The 15041-nt window shown below is 54.9% G+C and overlaps 5 protein-coding genes across 5 annotated transcripts; 3 read left to right on the top strand and 2 right to left on the bottom strand.

Annotated features, from left to right (window-relative positions):
• Positions 1 to 236: 236 nt before the first annotated feature.
• On the top strand, positions 237 to 691 carry SETTUDRAFT_23171 (uncharacterized protein; the record flags this gene model as incomplete). Its single annotated transcript, XM_008031838.1, has 2 exons — positions 237 to 418; positions 619 to 691. 2 exons carry the CDS (start codon positions 237 to 239, stop codon positions 689 to 691), a joined length of 255 nt encoding a protein of 84 aa, XP_008030029.1.
• Positions 692 to 874: 183 nt separating this feature from the next.
• Positions 875 to 2469, bottom strand: SETTUDRAFT_43889 (uncharacterized protein). Its single transcript, XM_008031959.1, has 2 exons — positions 1367 to 2469; positions 875 to 1318 (listed from the first exon to the last, which is right to left on the bottom strand). The coding sequence occupies exons 1-2, from the start codon at positions 2319 to 2321 to the stop codon at positions 966 to 968; spliced, it is 1308 nt and encodes a 435-aa protein (XP_008030150.1). The 5' UTR covers positions 2322 to 2469; the 3' UTR covers positions 875 to 965.
• A 446-nt stretch (positions 2470 to 2915) lies between these two features.
• SETTUDRAFT_121952 (uncharacterized protein) lies at positions 2916 to 4478 on the top strand. Its single transcript, XM_008032092.1, has 2 exons — positions 2916 to 3014; positions 3068 to 4478. Exons 1-2 carry the CDS (start codon positions 2947 to 2949, stop codon positions 4347 to 4349), a joined length of 1350 nt encoding a protein of 449 aa, XP_008030283.1. The 5' UTR covers positions 2916 to 2946; the 3' UTR covers positions 4350 to 4478.
• A 433-nt stretch (positions 4479 to 4911) lies between these two features.
• SETTUDRAFT_165465 (uncharacterized protein) lies at positions 4912 to 6686 on the top strand. The gene is made up of 2 exons (XM_008032091.1): positions 4912 to 5123; positions 5182 to 6686. The coding sequence occupies exons 1-2, from the start codon at positions 4952 to 4954 to the stop codon at positions 6357 to 6359; spliced, it is 1350 nt and encodes a 449-aa protein (XP_008030282.1). The 5' UTR covers positions 4912 to 4951; the 3' UTR covers positions 6360 to 6686.
• A 2612-nt stretch (positions 6687 to 9298) lies between these two features.
• SETTUDRAFT_181204 (uncharacterized protein) lies at positions 9299 to 13903 on the bottom strand (the record flags this gene model as incomplete). Its single annotated transcript, XM_008032090.1, has 9 exons — positions 9299 to 9494; positions 9557 to 9824; positions 9873 to 10481; positions 10535 to 11143; positions 11179 to 11373; positions 11417 to 11478; positions 11541 to 12911; positions 12964 to 13044; positions 13112 to 13903. The coding sequence occupies 9 exons, from the start codon at positions 13901 to 13903 to the stop codon at positions 9474 to 9476; spliced, it is 4008 nt and encodes a 1335-aa protein (XP_008030281.1). The 3' UTR covers positions 9299 to 9473.
• Positions 13904 to 15041: the final 1138 nt, after the last annotated feature.

Here is a 15041-nt window from a genome sequence, read left to right as displayed (position 1 = left end):
AGAAGAAGAGCTAATGGGCTCTCCACCCCCCCCCCCCCATGCTTGTTGTGGGGGGGGGGGGTTCAGTGAGGACAAGCGCCGCATGACTTGACACGGGCAAAAGGCCATGGAATGGGATTGATATAAAATCAGGGCTGACGAGTCGGTATCAGTGTCTGAACTGAGACTTTTATTTTCCATCTTCATTCTGCTCCCCAGTTTCTTTGTGCTTTGTGGGCTGGCTTTGATTCTTCGTCATGACGCTTCCCATCTACGCAGCCGGCATAGCTGTGCTGGCGTATTTCCTGTACAAGCTGCTGTACGGCACCGACACGCCGCACATCAAGGGCCTGCCTGAAGTGCCCGGGCTGCCTCTCTTCGGAAGCCTGTACGAACTCGGCACCTGCCACGCAAAGGTGGCGCAAGGATGGGCGAAAAAGTACGGGCCCGTGTTCCAAGGTTTCCCCCCTAACTAAGGTTTACCGATTACTGCGGGGTTGGTTGGTTGGCGAGGTGTTGGAGTTGCGCTGCCGCAGGAGGTGGTGAGCGCGGAATAGTACCGCGCGCGAACAAGGGAATCAGGTGCGGATATGGTGCGCGCTTGCAGGTAGGGTGATATCATGGGCTAACTGTGTTCAGAACGTGCACAGGATGGGCGCAGAAACGCTGGGGTCTTTGGGTCCACTCGGTCGTGCAGAAAGGTGCCTCATGACGACTGTTGTGGTTCTTGCGGCAAACATGGGGGATGGGGATACACAGCGTGAGGTGAGGTGAGGTGAGGGTGAGGGCCAGTAAGGTCAGAGGTACATAGAGTTGCTTACATGTATGCCAGTGCTCAGAATGGGGCCGGTGGGACCAATCACGGTCTGATGATGATGATGATGATGATGATGGAGGCTACCCCCTTCTTGTTGATGCTTGCTGCATATTCACATTGCTGGATGCTACTCAGTATCTGCAGGGCATAAAGCTGCTGGCTACAAGACCTAGGCAAAGCTCAGTGTGAGAGCAGGCTCAATGCGCCCAACACACTCTCCAAAGCCCACAAGAGCTTCCTCATCCGTGCCGCATACACCCCGGATAGTAACCTCGTCACCATCCTCCAGGAACGTCCTCTTCTCTCCGCCTGCAATCTGGATCGACTCCTTGCCGTTGTAGCTCTGCTCCAGGAAACTTCCAAACGAGGATGGCGAGGTCCCGCTAATGGTACCTGAACCTAGCAGGTCTCCAGGGTTGACGGGACATCCGGTACTGGTGTGGTGTGCTAGCATTTGTGGAAAGGACCACAGGAGGTTTTTCCCACTGACTTTGCACACAGTAGCCTTGCTACCAGAGGATGCTGGGACGTGTTAGTCTTCATCTCATAGTTTTGGACGAGACAGCATACTCTTGATATCGACCTCGAGGTTGATGTCGTATACGGTCTTGTCGCTCTTTTGCTTCAGGTAGGGCAGTACTTCGGCATCGTTCTCGAGACCCTTTGTCTTGAACGGCTCCAGCGCATCTGCATGCACAACCCATGTGCTGATTGTTGTCCCAAAGTTCTTTGCGTTGAAAGGCCCCAGGGGCACATACTCCCACGCCTGGACATCTCGTGCCGACCAGTCGTTCATGAGCACCACGCCAAACAGGTTTTCCTCTGCCTTTTCTATCGGGATGGGCACGCCTTGCTCGTTGGAGCCGCATACAAAGGCCCCGAGCTCAAGTTCCATATCCAGCTTCCTGCACGCGCCGAATGTAGGTACTTTCTTCTCGGCTGTGGGGTTCAGCAGAATCTGGCCATTGGGGCGCCGGATTGGCGTTCCTGAAGGCACGACGGAGGATGCTCGGCCGTGGTAACCGATTGGCAGGTATTTGTAGTTTGGCTGCAGAGCGTCATCCGGGCCCCTGAATATGACACCACAGTTGTACGCGTGGTTCAGACCGGCAAAGAAGTCGGTGTAGTCACCAATCTTAAAAGGGATATGAGGGCGGACCTCGTTGAGCGGGAGCAGAGCCTGTTTCTGGAGGGCACTGTTGTTCTTGAGGACATCGGGGTAGGTCGTGTCCTCGGAAAACACACTCTGGATGTACTTGCGAACGACCGAGTGGATGGGACGGCCGAGGGCAGCGAATGCATTTAGTGAGGGCTCAGAGAAAACGGTCTGGTGGGGCTGGATGGTGGAGAGGCCTGAAAAGCCATTGTTGGCGGCAAAGGCCTCGAGGTCTAGAGCATGCTCGCCAATGGCAACCGCAACTCGCGGTTTTGTCGACGACGCAGTCGAGATGATACCAAAGGGGATGTTGGCCAGAGAAAAGTGTGAGCCGCGAGGTATGCTAAACCAGGATCGTAGCGAGGCCATGGCAAGACGAGTGGTAATAGTATGTGGGATTGCGTGGTATGGCGTGGCGCTGGGTAGTTGAGAAAGGGCCAGAACAATGCCAATTGAACGCAATCTGGACTACCTGGGTCCCTGGGTATACTGAGCTGTAGCTGCGCACTGTTTGAAGGCTCGGCCAGGATGGTGTACAACAGAAACTCCGGATCCCCATGCCAAGGGCAGCATGCTGGCAGTCACGGGACTTCGGCCCCATGGACGGCCGTGTCTTGGTCGCCAGGCCGTGAGGTGCTCTGCGTGGGCGGCCGGCTGGTGACGGAATTGGGATGGAGGCGGGAGAGGACAGAGTCGGAAAGGTTCCGTCATTTGCCGCGGGCCGCCATAGTGCTCCCCCTCGCACTGTGGGGTAAGCCGATGTGAATACCCACCAGTTGTCCAGCCCTACTCCGCTTTGCATGCGATGTCATACAAGACGGAATTAGAAGCCGCTCCTTACCGCACCACCCACACAGCCATGACGACGCCGCTGCGTGGCTGCGTTCTCACTGCTTGGGTGGGGCCGGTGAGCTACATAGACGCAACACGGCCGCTGGTCGACACAGAGTCGTTCGCCTTTTGAGCAATTGACCAGCCGCTTGCACTGTCCAGGATGCCGACTACACAGTTTGCTTTCAAGGAAAAATACCGATACCAGAACGGCTTCGGCTCCTACCATGAGTACGCGTTTCCTCCGCTGGTGGACACACACATGGATACTGATCGTGGCGTAGAACAGAAGCAGTAGAAGGCGCTCTCCCAGTGGGCGCAAACTCGCCGCAAAAGCCTCCGTACGGGCTCTACGCTGAAAAACTCTCCGGGACCGCCTTCACAGCCCCCAGACACGAGAACCAGCAATCATGGCTCTATCGCATCTTGCCGTCGTGCGGCCACAGCAACTTTGAAGCGCGCGAGTCCAAGACGTTCAACACAAACCCCGAGAACAAGCCGTGGGAGCGGATACACTACATCCCAAACCAGCTGCGGTGGGACCCGTTTGACCTCGACGAGACGGTCGACTGGGTGCATTCGCTCCACCTGGTGGCGGGTGCGGGCGACCCTACCATGAAGTCGGGGGTCGGGTACTTTATATATGCTGCCGGAAAGGACATGGCGGCCAACGAGGCGTTTTACTCGGCTGACGGCGACTTTCTCATTGTCGCTCAGCACGGTGTGCTCGATATCCAGACTGAGCTGGGCCGTCTGGTTGTGCGTCCAAACGAGATCTGCGTGATTCCGCGCGGCATCCGATACCGCGTCACGCTTCCTGAAGGCCCGGTGCGAGGCTACATCCTCGAGCTGTATCAGGGCCATTTTACACTTCCTGAGCTGGGCCCCATTGGCTCCAACTGCCTTGCCAACGCGCGAGACTTCCAGGCACCCGTGGCCGACTTTGACGAAGACACGGAGACGGAGTGGCAAATTCTCGCAAAATTCGCCGGCCATCTGTACGCGGCCAAGCAGAAGCATACGCCGTTCGACGTGGTGGCATGGCACGGCGTCTACTACCCTTACAAGTACGATCTCGGGCGATTTAACACGGTAGGGTCCATTTCGTATGATCACCCCGACCCGTCTATTTTTACGGTTCTCACGGCGCCGTCGGACCACGCAGGGACAGCAGTGGCCGACTTCGTCATCTTCCCGCCTCGGTGGCTAGTGGCCGAAGACACGTTCCGACCGCCATGGTACCACCGCAACACCATGTCCGAGTTCATGGGCCTGATCGGCGGGCAGTACGATGCAAAGACTGGCGGTGGGTTCCAGCCGGCGGGAGCGTCTCTGCACAATGTCATGTCGGGCCACGGCCCCGATGTTACGACTCACGACAAGGCGTCGAATGCCGATCTGCAGCCGGCCAAGGTGGGCGAGGGCAGCATGGCCTTTATGTTTGAGAGCTCGCTGATGATTGGCGTGACGGACTGGGGGCTAAAGACGTGCCAGAAGGTGCAGGAAGGGTACAATGCGGAGAGCTGGGAGCCGCTGAAGCCGCATTTCAAGAGGCCTGGCAAATAGCTGTCGGTGGTGGTGGATAATGGCGCTTCAGCACTAGCGGCAGGATCCGAAGGGCCACTACATGTGAACAAGACAAGTGGCTGGTTGTGATTGTAGCGATAAGTTTTAGAGTAACTATGGGTTCCCTACAAAAGCGCATACAGTAGTGTCGGTGCTACTCGGGGCTGAAGCCGAATGCTTACTGCGTTGGTCGTGCGAAGGTGGGCGCTGTTTCATGCCCCGCGCAGCGAAAAAAAAGGCCCATGGTCGTCCAGCCTGCGTTACTTATGCCATGCTGGGATGCGATAGGCGAGGCTTGCATTGGGGCAGACGCGGCTGCTGCATCAGCACTGGCACCATGGAGTTAGAGATATCCCGGCGACTGGAGGGAGAGGGGCCGACGACTTGGCTGGCCAGTCAAACTGCCGATAGTTTTGCTGGTGCAGAACCCAAGGGTCCATGCACTAGCGTCCATGGCTGTCGGCGCGGGGCTATATCTCTCCCACTTTTCTTCCCTCGTCCTCTTCCATCCTCCATCCTCTCTCTCTTTCCTTCCCCTCCTTCTCTCTTCTTTTCTCCCCCCTTCCTTTTCCCCCAAACCACCACATACCACACCCTTCATCATGTCTGCCCCCGCACACAAGTTCAAGGTCGCCGACATCAGCCTCGCGGCGTTCGGTCGCCGCGAGATTGAGCTCGCTGAGAACGAGATGCCTGGTCTGATGGAGACCCGCCGCAAGTACGCCGAGGACCAGCCTCTCAAGGGCGCCCGCATTGCTGGATGTCTGCACATGAGTATGTTGCCCCGCGGGGTGCCAATGCAGAGACGACTCGCCGCTAACCCGCACGACAGCCATCCAGACCGCCGTCCTCATCGAGACCCTCAAGTTCCTTGGTGCTGAGCTCACCTGGACCTCGTGCAACATCTTCTCCACCCAGGACCACGCCGCTGCTGCCATTGCTGCTGCTGGTGTGCCCGTCTTTGCCTGGAAGGGCGAGACGGAGGAGGAATACGAGTGGTGCCTCGAGCAGCAGCTCACTGCTTTCAAGGACGGCAAGAGCCTGAACCTGATCCTCGACGACGGTGGTGACCTGACTGCCCTTGTCCACAAGAAGTACCCTGAGATGCTCAAGGACTGCTACGGTGTCTCCGAGGAGACGACCACTGGTGTCCACCACCTCTACCGCATGCTCAAGAACAAGGGTCTCCTTGTCCCCGCCATCAACGTCAACGACTCGGTCACAAAGTCCAAGTTCGACAACCTGTACGGTTGCCGTGAGTCGCTTGTCGACGGTATCAAGCGTGCCACCGATGTCATGATTGCTGGCAAGGTGGCCGTTGTCGCTGGTTTTGGTGATGTCGGCAAGGGCTGTGCCCAGGCTCTCCACAGCATGGGTGCCCGTGTCATTGTCACCGAGATTGACCCCATCAACGCCCTCCAGGCTGCCGTTTCCGGCTACCAGGTCACCACCATGGAGAAGGCTGCTTCTCAGGGTCAGATTTTCGTCACCACCACTGGCTGCCGTGACATTCTGACTGGTGTTCACTTCGAGGCTATGCCCAACGACGCCATTGTCTGCAACATTGGTCACTTCGATATCGAAATCGATGTTGCCTGGCTCAAGGCCAACGCCCAGTCCGTGACCAGCATCAAGCCCCAGGTCGACCGCTACCTGATGAAGAACGGACGCCACATCATCCTCCTCGCCGAGGGTCGTCTCGTCAACCTGGGATGCGCTACCGGCCACTCTTCGTTTGTCATGTCCTGCTCTTTCACCAACCAGGTGCTCGCCCAGATCATGCTGTACAAGGCCTCTGACGAGGCTTTTGGCAACAAGTACGTCGAGTTCGGCAAGACCGGCAAGCTCGACGTGGGTGTGTACGTTCTGCCCAAGATTCTCGACGAGCAAGTTGCTCTTCTCCACCTTGCACACGTCAACGTCGAGCTCTCCAAGCTCAGCGACGTGCAGGCCGAGTACCTTGGTCTCCCTGTCGAGGGTCCTTTCAAGAGCGACATCTACCGTTACTAGATTTTTTATTGTCCAGCGTTTGGGAAGTTTCAACACGACGTTATGAACTGGGATGATACCACTTCGAAAAAAGTTATTTGTCTTCAACGGCATAGCATCGGGCCTGGGGCTCGACGGGGTACGGTTCAAAAGGCGTTGTTTTGCATATCATCTACTTGGCCCTTCAACCATGGCCAGGATGAGGGTGATACCCCTGTATGAGTGAAATATGAGTAGACGACTGCGTTCTACACGCAGAGTGAGATTAGTGGGAAAGCTGTCTACGGGCAGACTGAAGAATACAGAGTAATGCGGGTCTCCATGCCCGTTCTGACGATTGATTTCGGCCAAGTGCTTCAATGTGATACAAGGCTGTTCTGACAAGTTGACATGTGTCGTGTCTGTAAGACGTGAAACACGTGCAACGTTGGACCTAGTCACAACATGTACCTTTCCGTAGATGCCCGTTTACATGCATGTATCGCCTCTCACGACATATCGATGCATGTCTTGCTCGTTTGCACATGGATTACATCTGAACACATGCATCTTAAATTGGAGAAAGACGTGTTCTCTCATTTATACTTTGCATCTCTATATGCATGCACGCCACACCCACGTCTTTCCGCTCTACATATGCTGTACTCTTATACGCTGTCCTTGTGTTCATTCATGCATGCATGCATGTATGTATGTATTTATCCATGTATCTATTGATTCATTGTAACACAACACGATCTTTCTTTTTAAATTATCGTGTTACTTTAACTATTGTGATACATGTGATGGGGTTTTTTTGGTGGTTGTGTGTGTTTGGCTATGGGTGCGTTGGGTTTGGGGTTGGGGTTGGGGTTGGAATTGGAATTGGAAGGGGGTGTGGAGTATGGAGTATGTAGGGGGTGTGGTATGTGTGTGTGTGTGTGTGTGTGTGTGAGAAGGGCATAGGGTAGATGGTATAAATGGATAGAGAGAGAGAGAGAGAGAGAGAGGAAGACAGAGACAACAGATCAACTAAATCTTTTTCGAAAAAAAAAACTGATATCCTCTTCTATCCTTCCTTTCCCTCTCTTCCTTACTCCCTTTCTTCCTTGACTCGTTTGTTTTATTTTTTTTCTCTCTTTTAGAGAAATATTGTTATTCCTGGTTTTCTTGTCATCTACATAGGTATCTAGCTATCTAGTCCGCTCGTACTTACCACTACTTTATGAAAAACGAAAGTATGGAAAAAAAAACAAGTTACTAACCAACTAACTCACTAAGCAAGAAAGTACATAGAATACAAGACTTATACATGTACTCGCCCAGTGCTAATCTGGGGAAAAAAGGGGGGGGGATGCAGCTTTTACTTGTTCCCTCCTTTCTCCCTCCTTTCTCTCCCATGTCCTCAAGCTTTCCCGCTCTTACCATCTCAACAGTTCCACGTGCACGCGACGTTTCTTTTCCACGATCTGTAATTCAATTTCTGCAATGGGGGGGGGGTTTCTTTGCACACCACTTTATTTTAGCTTTTTGGTATAGAGAGTGCTGGGGATTACATATCTATCTATACACCTACCTATGTAATTACCTTACTCGGTACTCAATCCACGCTTATTTTCCCCTTTGCCCCTCTTCGTCCGTCATAGTGGTCGTCGTCGTCGTCGTCGGCGCTGTCATTCTCACCCCTGAATCTCTTTCCTTTCCTTCTCTCTTGTTCTTATTTCCGCTCTCCGTTTTCCGCACCTACTTCCCGCTTCCCGCATCTGCTTCCCATTTCCAGTTTCCATGATACACGACGAATCTCGACTTGATGTATCAAACTCCATCATACATATCACATCAAGTCCATTGTATCACACTCCATCAAATCACTCTACACTTCACATCACATCACATCACATCACGATATCCTCCCTAGCACTGCCACAAACCCATCTATCCATATCTAAATTCGCTTTCCGCATTCCTACAAGTTACAAGGGCGCAGTGCGAGAGTGATGTATATAGTTGATGTTGTATATGTATGTAACACCTAGGAGATGAAAGATTATGTAGCATAGTATAGCAATAGCATAGCGTATGTGTGTATGTGTGTGTGTGTGAGAGAGAGAGAGAGAGAGAGAGAAAGGAGAACAAACTACTATACTTACTCTTCTCTCTCTCTCTCTCTCTCTCTCGCAAATAGCCATGTACTTCGCCCAAGTATTCGAGACGTTGAACAAGATAAGAAAGAAAGGAAACAAAAAAAAAGATACAAATACTTGGAATATGTATAATGATTCACTTGAGTTTACTTTACTTTACTCCTACCTACCCAACACCAACACACTCCCCTCGCCTCTTTTCGCCTCCTCTCGCAAAACCCGCCTCCTATAGAACCCCCTACACACACACACACACACACACACACCATAAAAACGCACACATACAGACACAGACACAGACACAGACACAGAAAAACAAAAAGTATAATTACAACATACATCAAACTAGATAAAATAAAATAAAATAAAATCAATCGCTCGCCCTTGAAAGCCTACATTTTTTTTCGATCTGCCCATCTGTCTAACTAAGTAAGTAGCATGTACGTACCACTACTACTATCACCACTACTATCACCACTACTATCACCACAACTATCACCACCACAACTACCACCACCACCAAAAAAACGACAATGACAACGACGACGACGACATTACTATACAAACAAAAGGTCCCGATTATATATATATATATATGTTAAACGACTTTGATTTTCTTAGTCTTTCTCTCTCTCCTCATAGATTAAGTTTGTTCTTGGCAAGACAAGAGAAAAAAAAACGCTTGCTATGGAAGAGAAGAAAAAAGATGGAGGAGAGGGAGAGGAAGAGGCTAGTGGGGAGGGGGGAAGGGAGGGAAGGGAGGAAGGGAAGGAGGGAGGAAGGAAAAGGGGTTCACCTACAACAGATAACGGGCGGGCAAGGGGATCAATGTTAGAGAGAGAGAGAGAGAGAGAGAGAGAGGTATCAAGAAAAAACACACTTAGGAAACGGATCAACTGACTGGTGTTTCTTTCATCGACGGTAACGATGCCCACCAAAGAAACATCAGATGAAGAAAAAAAAAAGGGAAACGCCACAAATGTTTACAGTCGAAATAAACACACCATCCGTCTTAGCGAAGGCCAATGACGCTCTAGAGGGGGTTCATGTTAGCAGAGTCCAAATGCTCCCAACCTCAAAACCAGGGCAACTTACCATTTCAAGAGTCCAGACCCGCCTTATCCACACCTTGAGCTTTCCCTCGACACCTCGGACATTCTCAAGCTCCACACCCTCCCACCAGCAGCGACGAGCAGGTTTCCTCCAGAAGAGCAACAGCTTCTGCGCCATTCCGACAGCGTTGCTATTGGCGAGATCGTTGCCCTTGATATCCGTCCTCAGGCGCGCAAGAGCAATGCTGCAGATGACGGCCTTGTTGGGTTCCCCAGCACGATGGCCCCATCGATCATCGTGGTTGAAGCCGCTGTATCTCGTTAGCAATTGAGTCGCGTAGCACCGACAGTTGACTTACCCAGCGGTCAGCATCTCGATAAGGTGCTGCTCAGTCGTTCCTGGCTCCTCGCTCTTCCTAAGTCCAGAGAAAATACCGTCTTGCCGCAACAAGGCCTCACCTGCAGCTCGCTTGACCTCAATCATCTCGGGCTGGGTAATGTCTCGGTGGGGCGGGATTGCATAAAAGTCGAGATCTTCGCGAAGCACAATGATACCAGCGCGGTCTTGGAGCATGTCTCTGGCAGAGCCGTGCATAGGCTCAATGGGCACAGCTTCGGCATGCTCAGAGGCCGTCGTCGGAGAAGGCGTTGCGGGGATGGTCTGGGCCACGGTGCGGAAGAACTCGAGCATGTACTGCAGCGAGTTTGGATCGTACTGTGAATGATAGAGATTGTCAGATAAGTATAATGTGGGTTTGGAGAGGTGGTGTAGGATCTTGGCTACAGTGGCCAATGGAGGAGAGGGGAAGCAAGAAGAAACAGGGTTACCAACGTCGACTGGGTAGACATCTCCTTCGTGGTAGGAGTTCATATGACCGTCCGGGAGGAGGCCATTGGGGAACAGGGAGAGGAGGACAAACTCGGGAAGGGTGAGAAGCTCGTCGCGCGATAGCGTGAAGCGCGTGCCTCTGCATAACATGGTCAGTTTCTCGGTACTTTGCGTTGTGCGACGGATGCGCACCTCAGCTCCAACGTGATATTCTCATCAGATGCGCCAAGCGTGTTGATGGGCGGCGCGGCGCTGGTTTGCGATACCTGAGTAATGATACTCGCGGGGCCTCCTGCAGATGCCATGACGTAGGTAAACGACTCGAGCGGGCTCGATCCTTCGCTGTAGGGCGGCGGGGGTTCTCCGTCGTCGAGGTCCTTGCTGCTAGAGCCGTCCTTGGTGTCGTGGGGAAGCGCGGCCTTGGTAGCAGCTACGGCGGCAGCAGACGACTCGGACGGGGCAAAGCCGGGCGCCGAGGTGAATGCGGGTGGCGACTCGTCCTGCGGGGATTCCTCGAGCTTGCTGCGTTCCTCAGCGTCCTCGGACGGGAAGAAGAGCGACGAGAAGGGAGGGGGATATGGCGATTCGGCGGCCGTCGATGATGCAGCGTCGCTGTCGGCGGAGGCGGAGACGGAGACGTGGCGCGGCGAGGGGGACGGCGGGCGATGGGTGGAATCAGAAGGCAAAGGAGTGACTACGGACAAGCCGTCGGTGCTGGGAGCCTGCGTGCGAGACAAGGTGCCGGTGGCTCGAGGTGTTGTATTGGACGGCACAGACAATGAGGTCGAAGGGGCAAGCGCGCTAGCAGGCGCCGTCAATTAAACGGGAGCGCACACGAGTCGACGAGACAGCTACGCGCATGAGGCAGCGGGGCAGCGGACAGGCTCGGGGCGGGTGCAGGAGGCGAGATGGTTGTTTGCTCCGTCGTGCTGTGTTGGCGGGAAACGTGGGTGCGAGTGATGGCCGGCCGTGGGTGGTGGACGCGGAGCCCTGGACACACTACACTCTCTCCAGGCGCCGCCCAATCCGGCCTAGCGCGCCCAGCCTCGCCCAACCGGCGCATGCCCTACACACCACACAAGCCCATAGGTCAAGCACCACACCAGCGCGCACGTCGTCACATGCTTGTATTGCGTCTAGAGCGTCGTGCAAGGCTGTTGCGCCTCGTAGCTAGCTAAACCCCCTAATGCTTCTTCACCACGCCCGCGTCGTTTGCCTGTGCCGTGATGCGCCGTTTGTAGTCCTGCACCGTTCCCTCAAAGTGCTCAATCGACCCGTTGTCGCACACCCACAGGCTGGTGCACACGTTCTGGAGCATCGTCACGTCGTGGCTGACCATCAGCACGCCTCCCTGGAAGTTCCTGAGCGCATCCGAGAGCGCGTCCATGGCCTCAATGTCCAGGTGGTTCGACGGCTCGTCCAGCACCAGAATGTGCGGGTTCTGCAGCGCCAGGCATGCAAAGGCGACACGCGACTTTTGTCCTCCCGACAGCAGAGCCATCTTCTGCAGTCCCGTCATGCCTGTGATGCCAAAGGCGCCGAGATGGCGGCGGTACTCTTCGTCCGCCTTGCCGTGGTACTTCTTCGACATGAAGCCCACGGCGCTGTCATTCAGGTCCAGCGCGTCCACGTGATGTTGCGCAAAGAAGCCCACGCGCAGTCGCGGGTTCTGTGAAATGAGACCACTTGTCGGCTGCAGCGCGCCAATCAACAGCTTCAACGCAGTCGTTTTACCCGCACCGTTGGGCCCGACAATACCGATACGCGAGTCGAGCTGCACGTCGAGATCGACGTTTTTCAGTAGAATATTATCCTTGGAGTACCCAAACGAGACGCCCGTCATTTGGATAATAGGAGGCGACAGCTTCTCCACCTCGGGGAATTTGAAGTGCACAGAGTACTCGGCCTCGGGCGGTGTAAGGACGGGCATCCTCTCCAGCTTCTTGATCCTCGACTGAGCTTCCGACGATTTGGCAGCATTGTACCGGAACTTGTCGATGAAGGTCTGCAAATGCGCCCTCTCTGCCATTTGCTTTTCGTACTCGCGCGCCGCCGTCTTGCGGCGCTCTTCTTTGGTGGCATAAAAGGAATCAAAGTTGCCGCCCTTGTAGTAGTCCAGCCGCTCCGAGTGCTGGTGGATAATGTCGGTAGCGACTTCGTTGAGGAACGCTCGGTCGTGAGATACAACAAGCACAGTGCTGGGGTAGTCTTGCAGATAGTTTGCCAAGAATGTAATCGAGGGGACGTCCAACATGTTGGACGGTTCGTCGAGCAGCAGCAAGTCGGGCTCACAGAAGAGGGCACGAGCCAGGGCCAGTCGCATTCGCCAACCTCCGGAAAACGTCTTTGTCGCAAACTGTTGTCGCTCCTGAGAGAAACCAAGACCTGCCAGAATACTGGCAGCCCTCGACTCTGCCTTGTCAGACTCCATCTCAGCCAGCTTGGCGTGGATATCACTGAGAGTCGTGTCAAGACCCTCACGCTGCTTGTCTAGTCTTTCAGCATCAGCAGAGGTATCCGCCAGAGTGGCACGCTCTGCTTCAATGTCGGCAAGTTCCTTTGATATTTTCTAGGGGCGGTTAGCTGCTTGCTTCTGCTGCACGTTAGGCCTAGCTACATACATCTTGCTCCTTGAGAAGATGCTTCCGCCAGACGTCGGCATCCAAGACGGCTTGTAGTGCCGGTGTGTCATCACCAGTAATCTGTTCAGCAAAAGAAAAAAAAAGCATCAGTACATGAAATCGGAGCGAGTAGCTGGGTGGAGCTGACCTCTTGTTCTACGTGCAGAATGGAAATGTGCGTTGGGATGGCCACTTCACGACGAGCCAGGGCCCTCAGCAGCGTGGATTTACCAATGCCGTTCTGGCCGACCAGACCATATCGTCGGCCGTAAGCAAGGGTCAACGAACTGTCAGTCAGGATGCGGAGGCCAGGCATGGTGAGATCAAAGCTGTCAATCTTGATGTCTTTGCTCTTGTTGGCCGAGTCACCGAGCTGCAGCGGGTTGACGGCCATGTAGAACTCTTCGTAGCTCTGCGTCTCATTGGGCTCGTTCAGAAGCTTCGAGGCCTCGTACTCGACATTCTTGAACTCCTTGCGGTCCTGCTTGGCACGCAGCTTGCGTTCGGCCTTTTCGAGCTTCTTGCGGTCGACCCTCGACTCGACCTTGCGGGTGTTGGCAGACTCGAGATCGACTACACCGCCGGCGAGACCCATGGTCGAGGATATGTTCCTCGCGGAGCCCACGTGGATGGCTTGGTCGAGTTTCTTGGCAGAGGGCGCCATCTGACGACGCTCGCCGTCGGTGCCATTGGCCGAGCTCAGACGGGCGACGAACTTGTCGACGAGGCTCTGGATGCTAGCCTGGTTCTGGGGGGAGAGGTCGCCCGAGGCAGACAGCAGCAGTGCGCTCACAGCCGCCGCCGCCTCGTCGAGGGGCGACGAGGCATTGGGGTCAGCGTCCGAGGTGAACTGGGTGGCGGCATGGTTCAGGTAGCCGGCCGAGTACTCGGACAGGACGGGATCGATGTTTGGGATGTGGGTTCTGATTTCGGAGTCCATGGTTTGTTGCAGGTTGAATGGGAAGATCCTGGACGGTGCGCTGTCCCACCGAGTGTCAGTGTGGGCGGGCAGTCGATCTGGCAGTGGGTGGCGTCTTTGGCGAGGTTGGGGGGGGGGGGCGTGCGCAGGAACAGGCAGCCAAGAGGGCCGGTAGAATGGCGGGGCACAAGATGAGCAGGCGTATGTAGACTTGGATTCAGATTGGCGTCGGGGGGTGGGACGGGCTCGTTTTGGGTTTGTCCAAGGCAGTGGCAGAGAACATTTTGACGTGGGCAGCCGGTAGTGGATGCGGCGGCGGCCAATCAGGGCGGGGGGCCATGAGACAGACGGATGCAGGCCATGACTACATGCACGCCCACGCCCACGCCCACGCCCACCGCAGGCGGCGGATTCGCAAGAGGCGGATCTGCACCACGGCGCTGGCGGCGCTGAAGAAGCGATGTGCAGCCAGTATGGTTCGGGCGGGCATGCGTGTGGTGTATGTATGCATGTGTCTATGTAAGGAGTATGTATGTATGTAGTCATGCACTGGGGTGTGTACCCAGATACTAAGTACGTAGGTGCACGTGTGTTTGGGGGGGAGCAGAGGCATCACATGACGAGGGGAGGCGGTCAGCGCAGCCCTTTGGTACCAAGCACACAGCTACAGCTACACTAGGCGGATAAACTCTGTGGCGACTACTCGTAGTGTTGGTGGTGCTACACCTGCGTGTACACGTACGTGTAGAGCGAGGGGCACAACGGCGTGGATGGTTTGCGGACACAGGATCAAGCCTGTGGCTCATGTTCTGACCATGGATGAGCCGGTTCGCTAGCCAGGGTCGGTCGCCAGGGCGGCTTGGCCAGAACACGACGTCCATGGCTGGGCGGTGGTATTGATACGACGGATACATGGAGTCGTCACCATGGCGTTGGCTGGCCAAGGGCGCAGACGTCGGGCAGCAGCAGCAGCAGCGGCTTGTTGCAAGGAGAAGACCAAGGGCAAATTGGTGGCTGGCGTCGACGAGGCCGTATGCAGCATCTTGTGGTGGGCGTGTAGCATGGGCTACTCCGCTCTGGGGCTGACGTGCTCAGTGTTTCGGCTATCAGGGATGGCGACAGCGACGAGCTTGCCCAAGAGCGCAATTGGTGCGCCATT

This window comes from Exserohilum turcica (genome assembly GCF_000359705.1).
Source record: "Exserohilum turcica Et28A unplaced genomic scaffold SETTUscaffold_7, whole genome shotgun sequence".
Classification (NCBI taxonomy): Eukaryota; Fungi; Ascomycota; class Dothideomycetes; order Pleosporales; family Pleosporaceae; genus Exserohilum; species Exserohilum turcicum.
The sequence above is the reverse complement of the archived record's forward strand: the minus strand, read 5'-3'. Positions and strand labels throughout refer to the sequence as shown.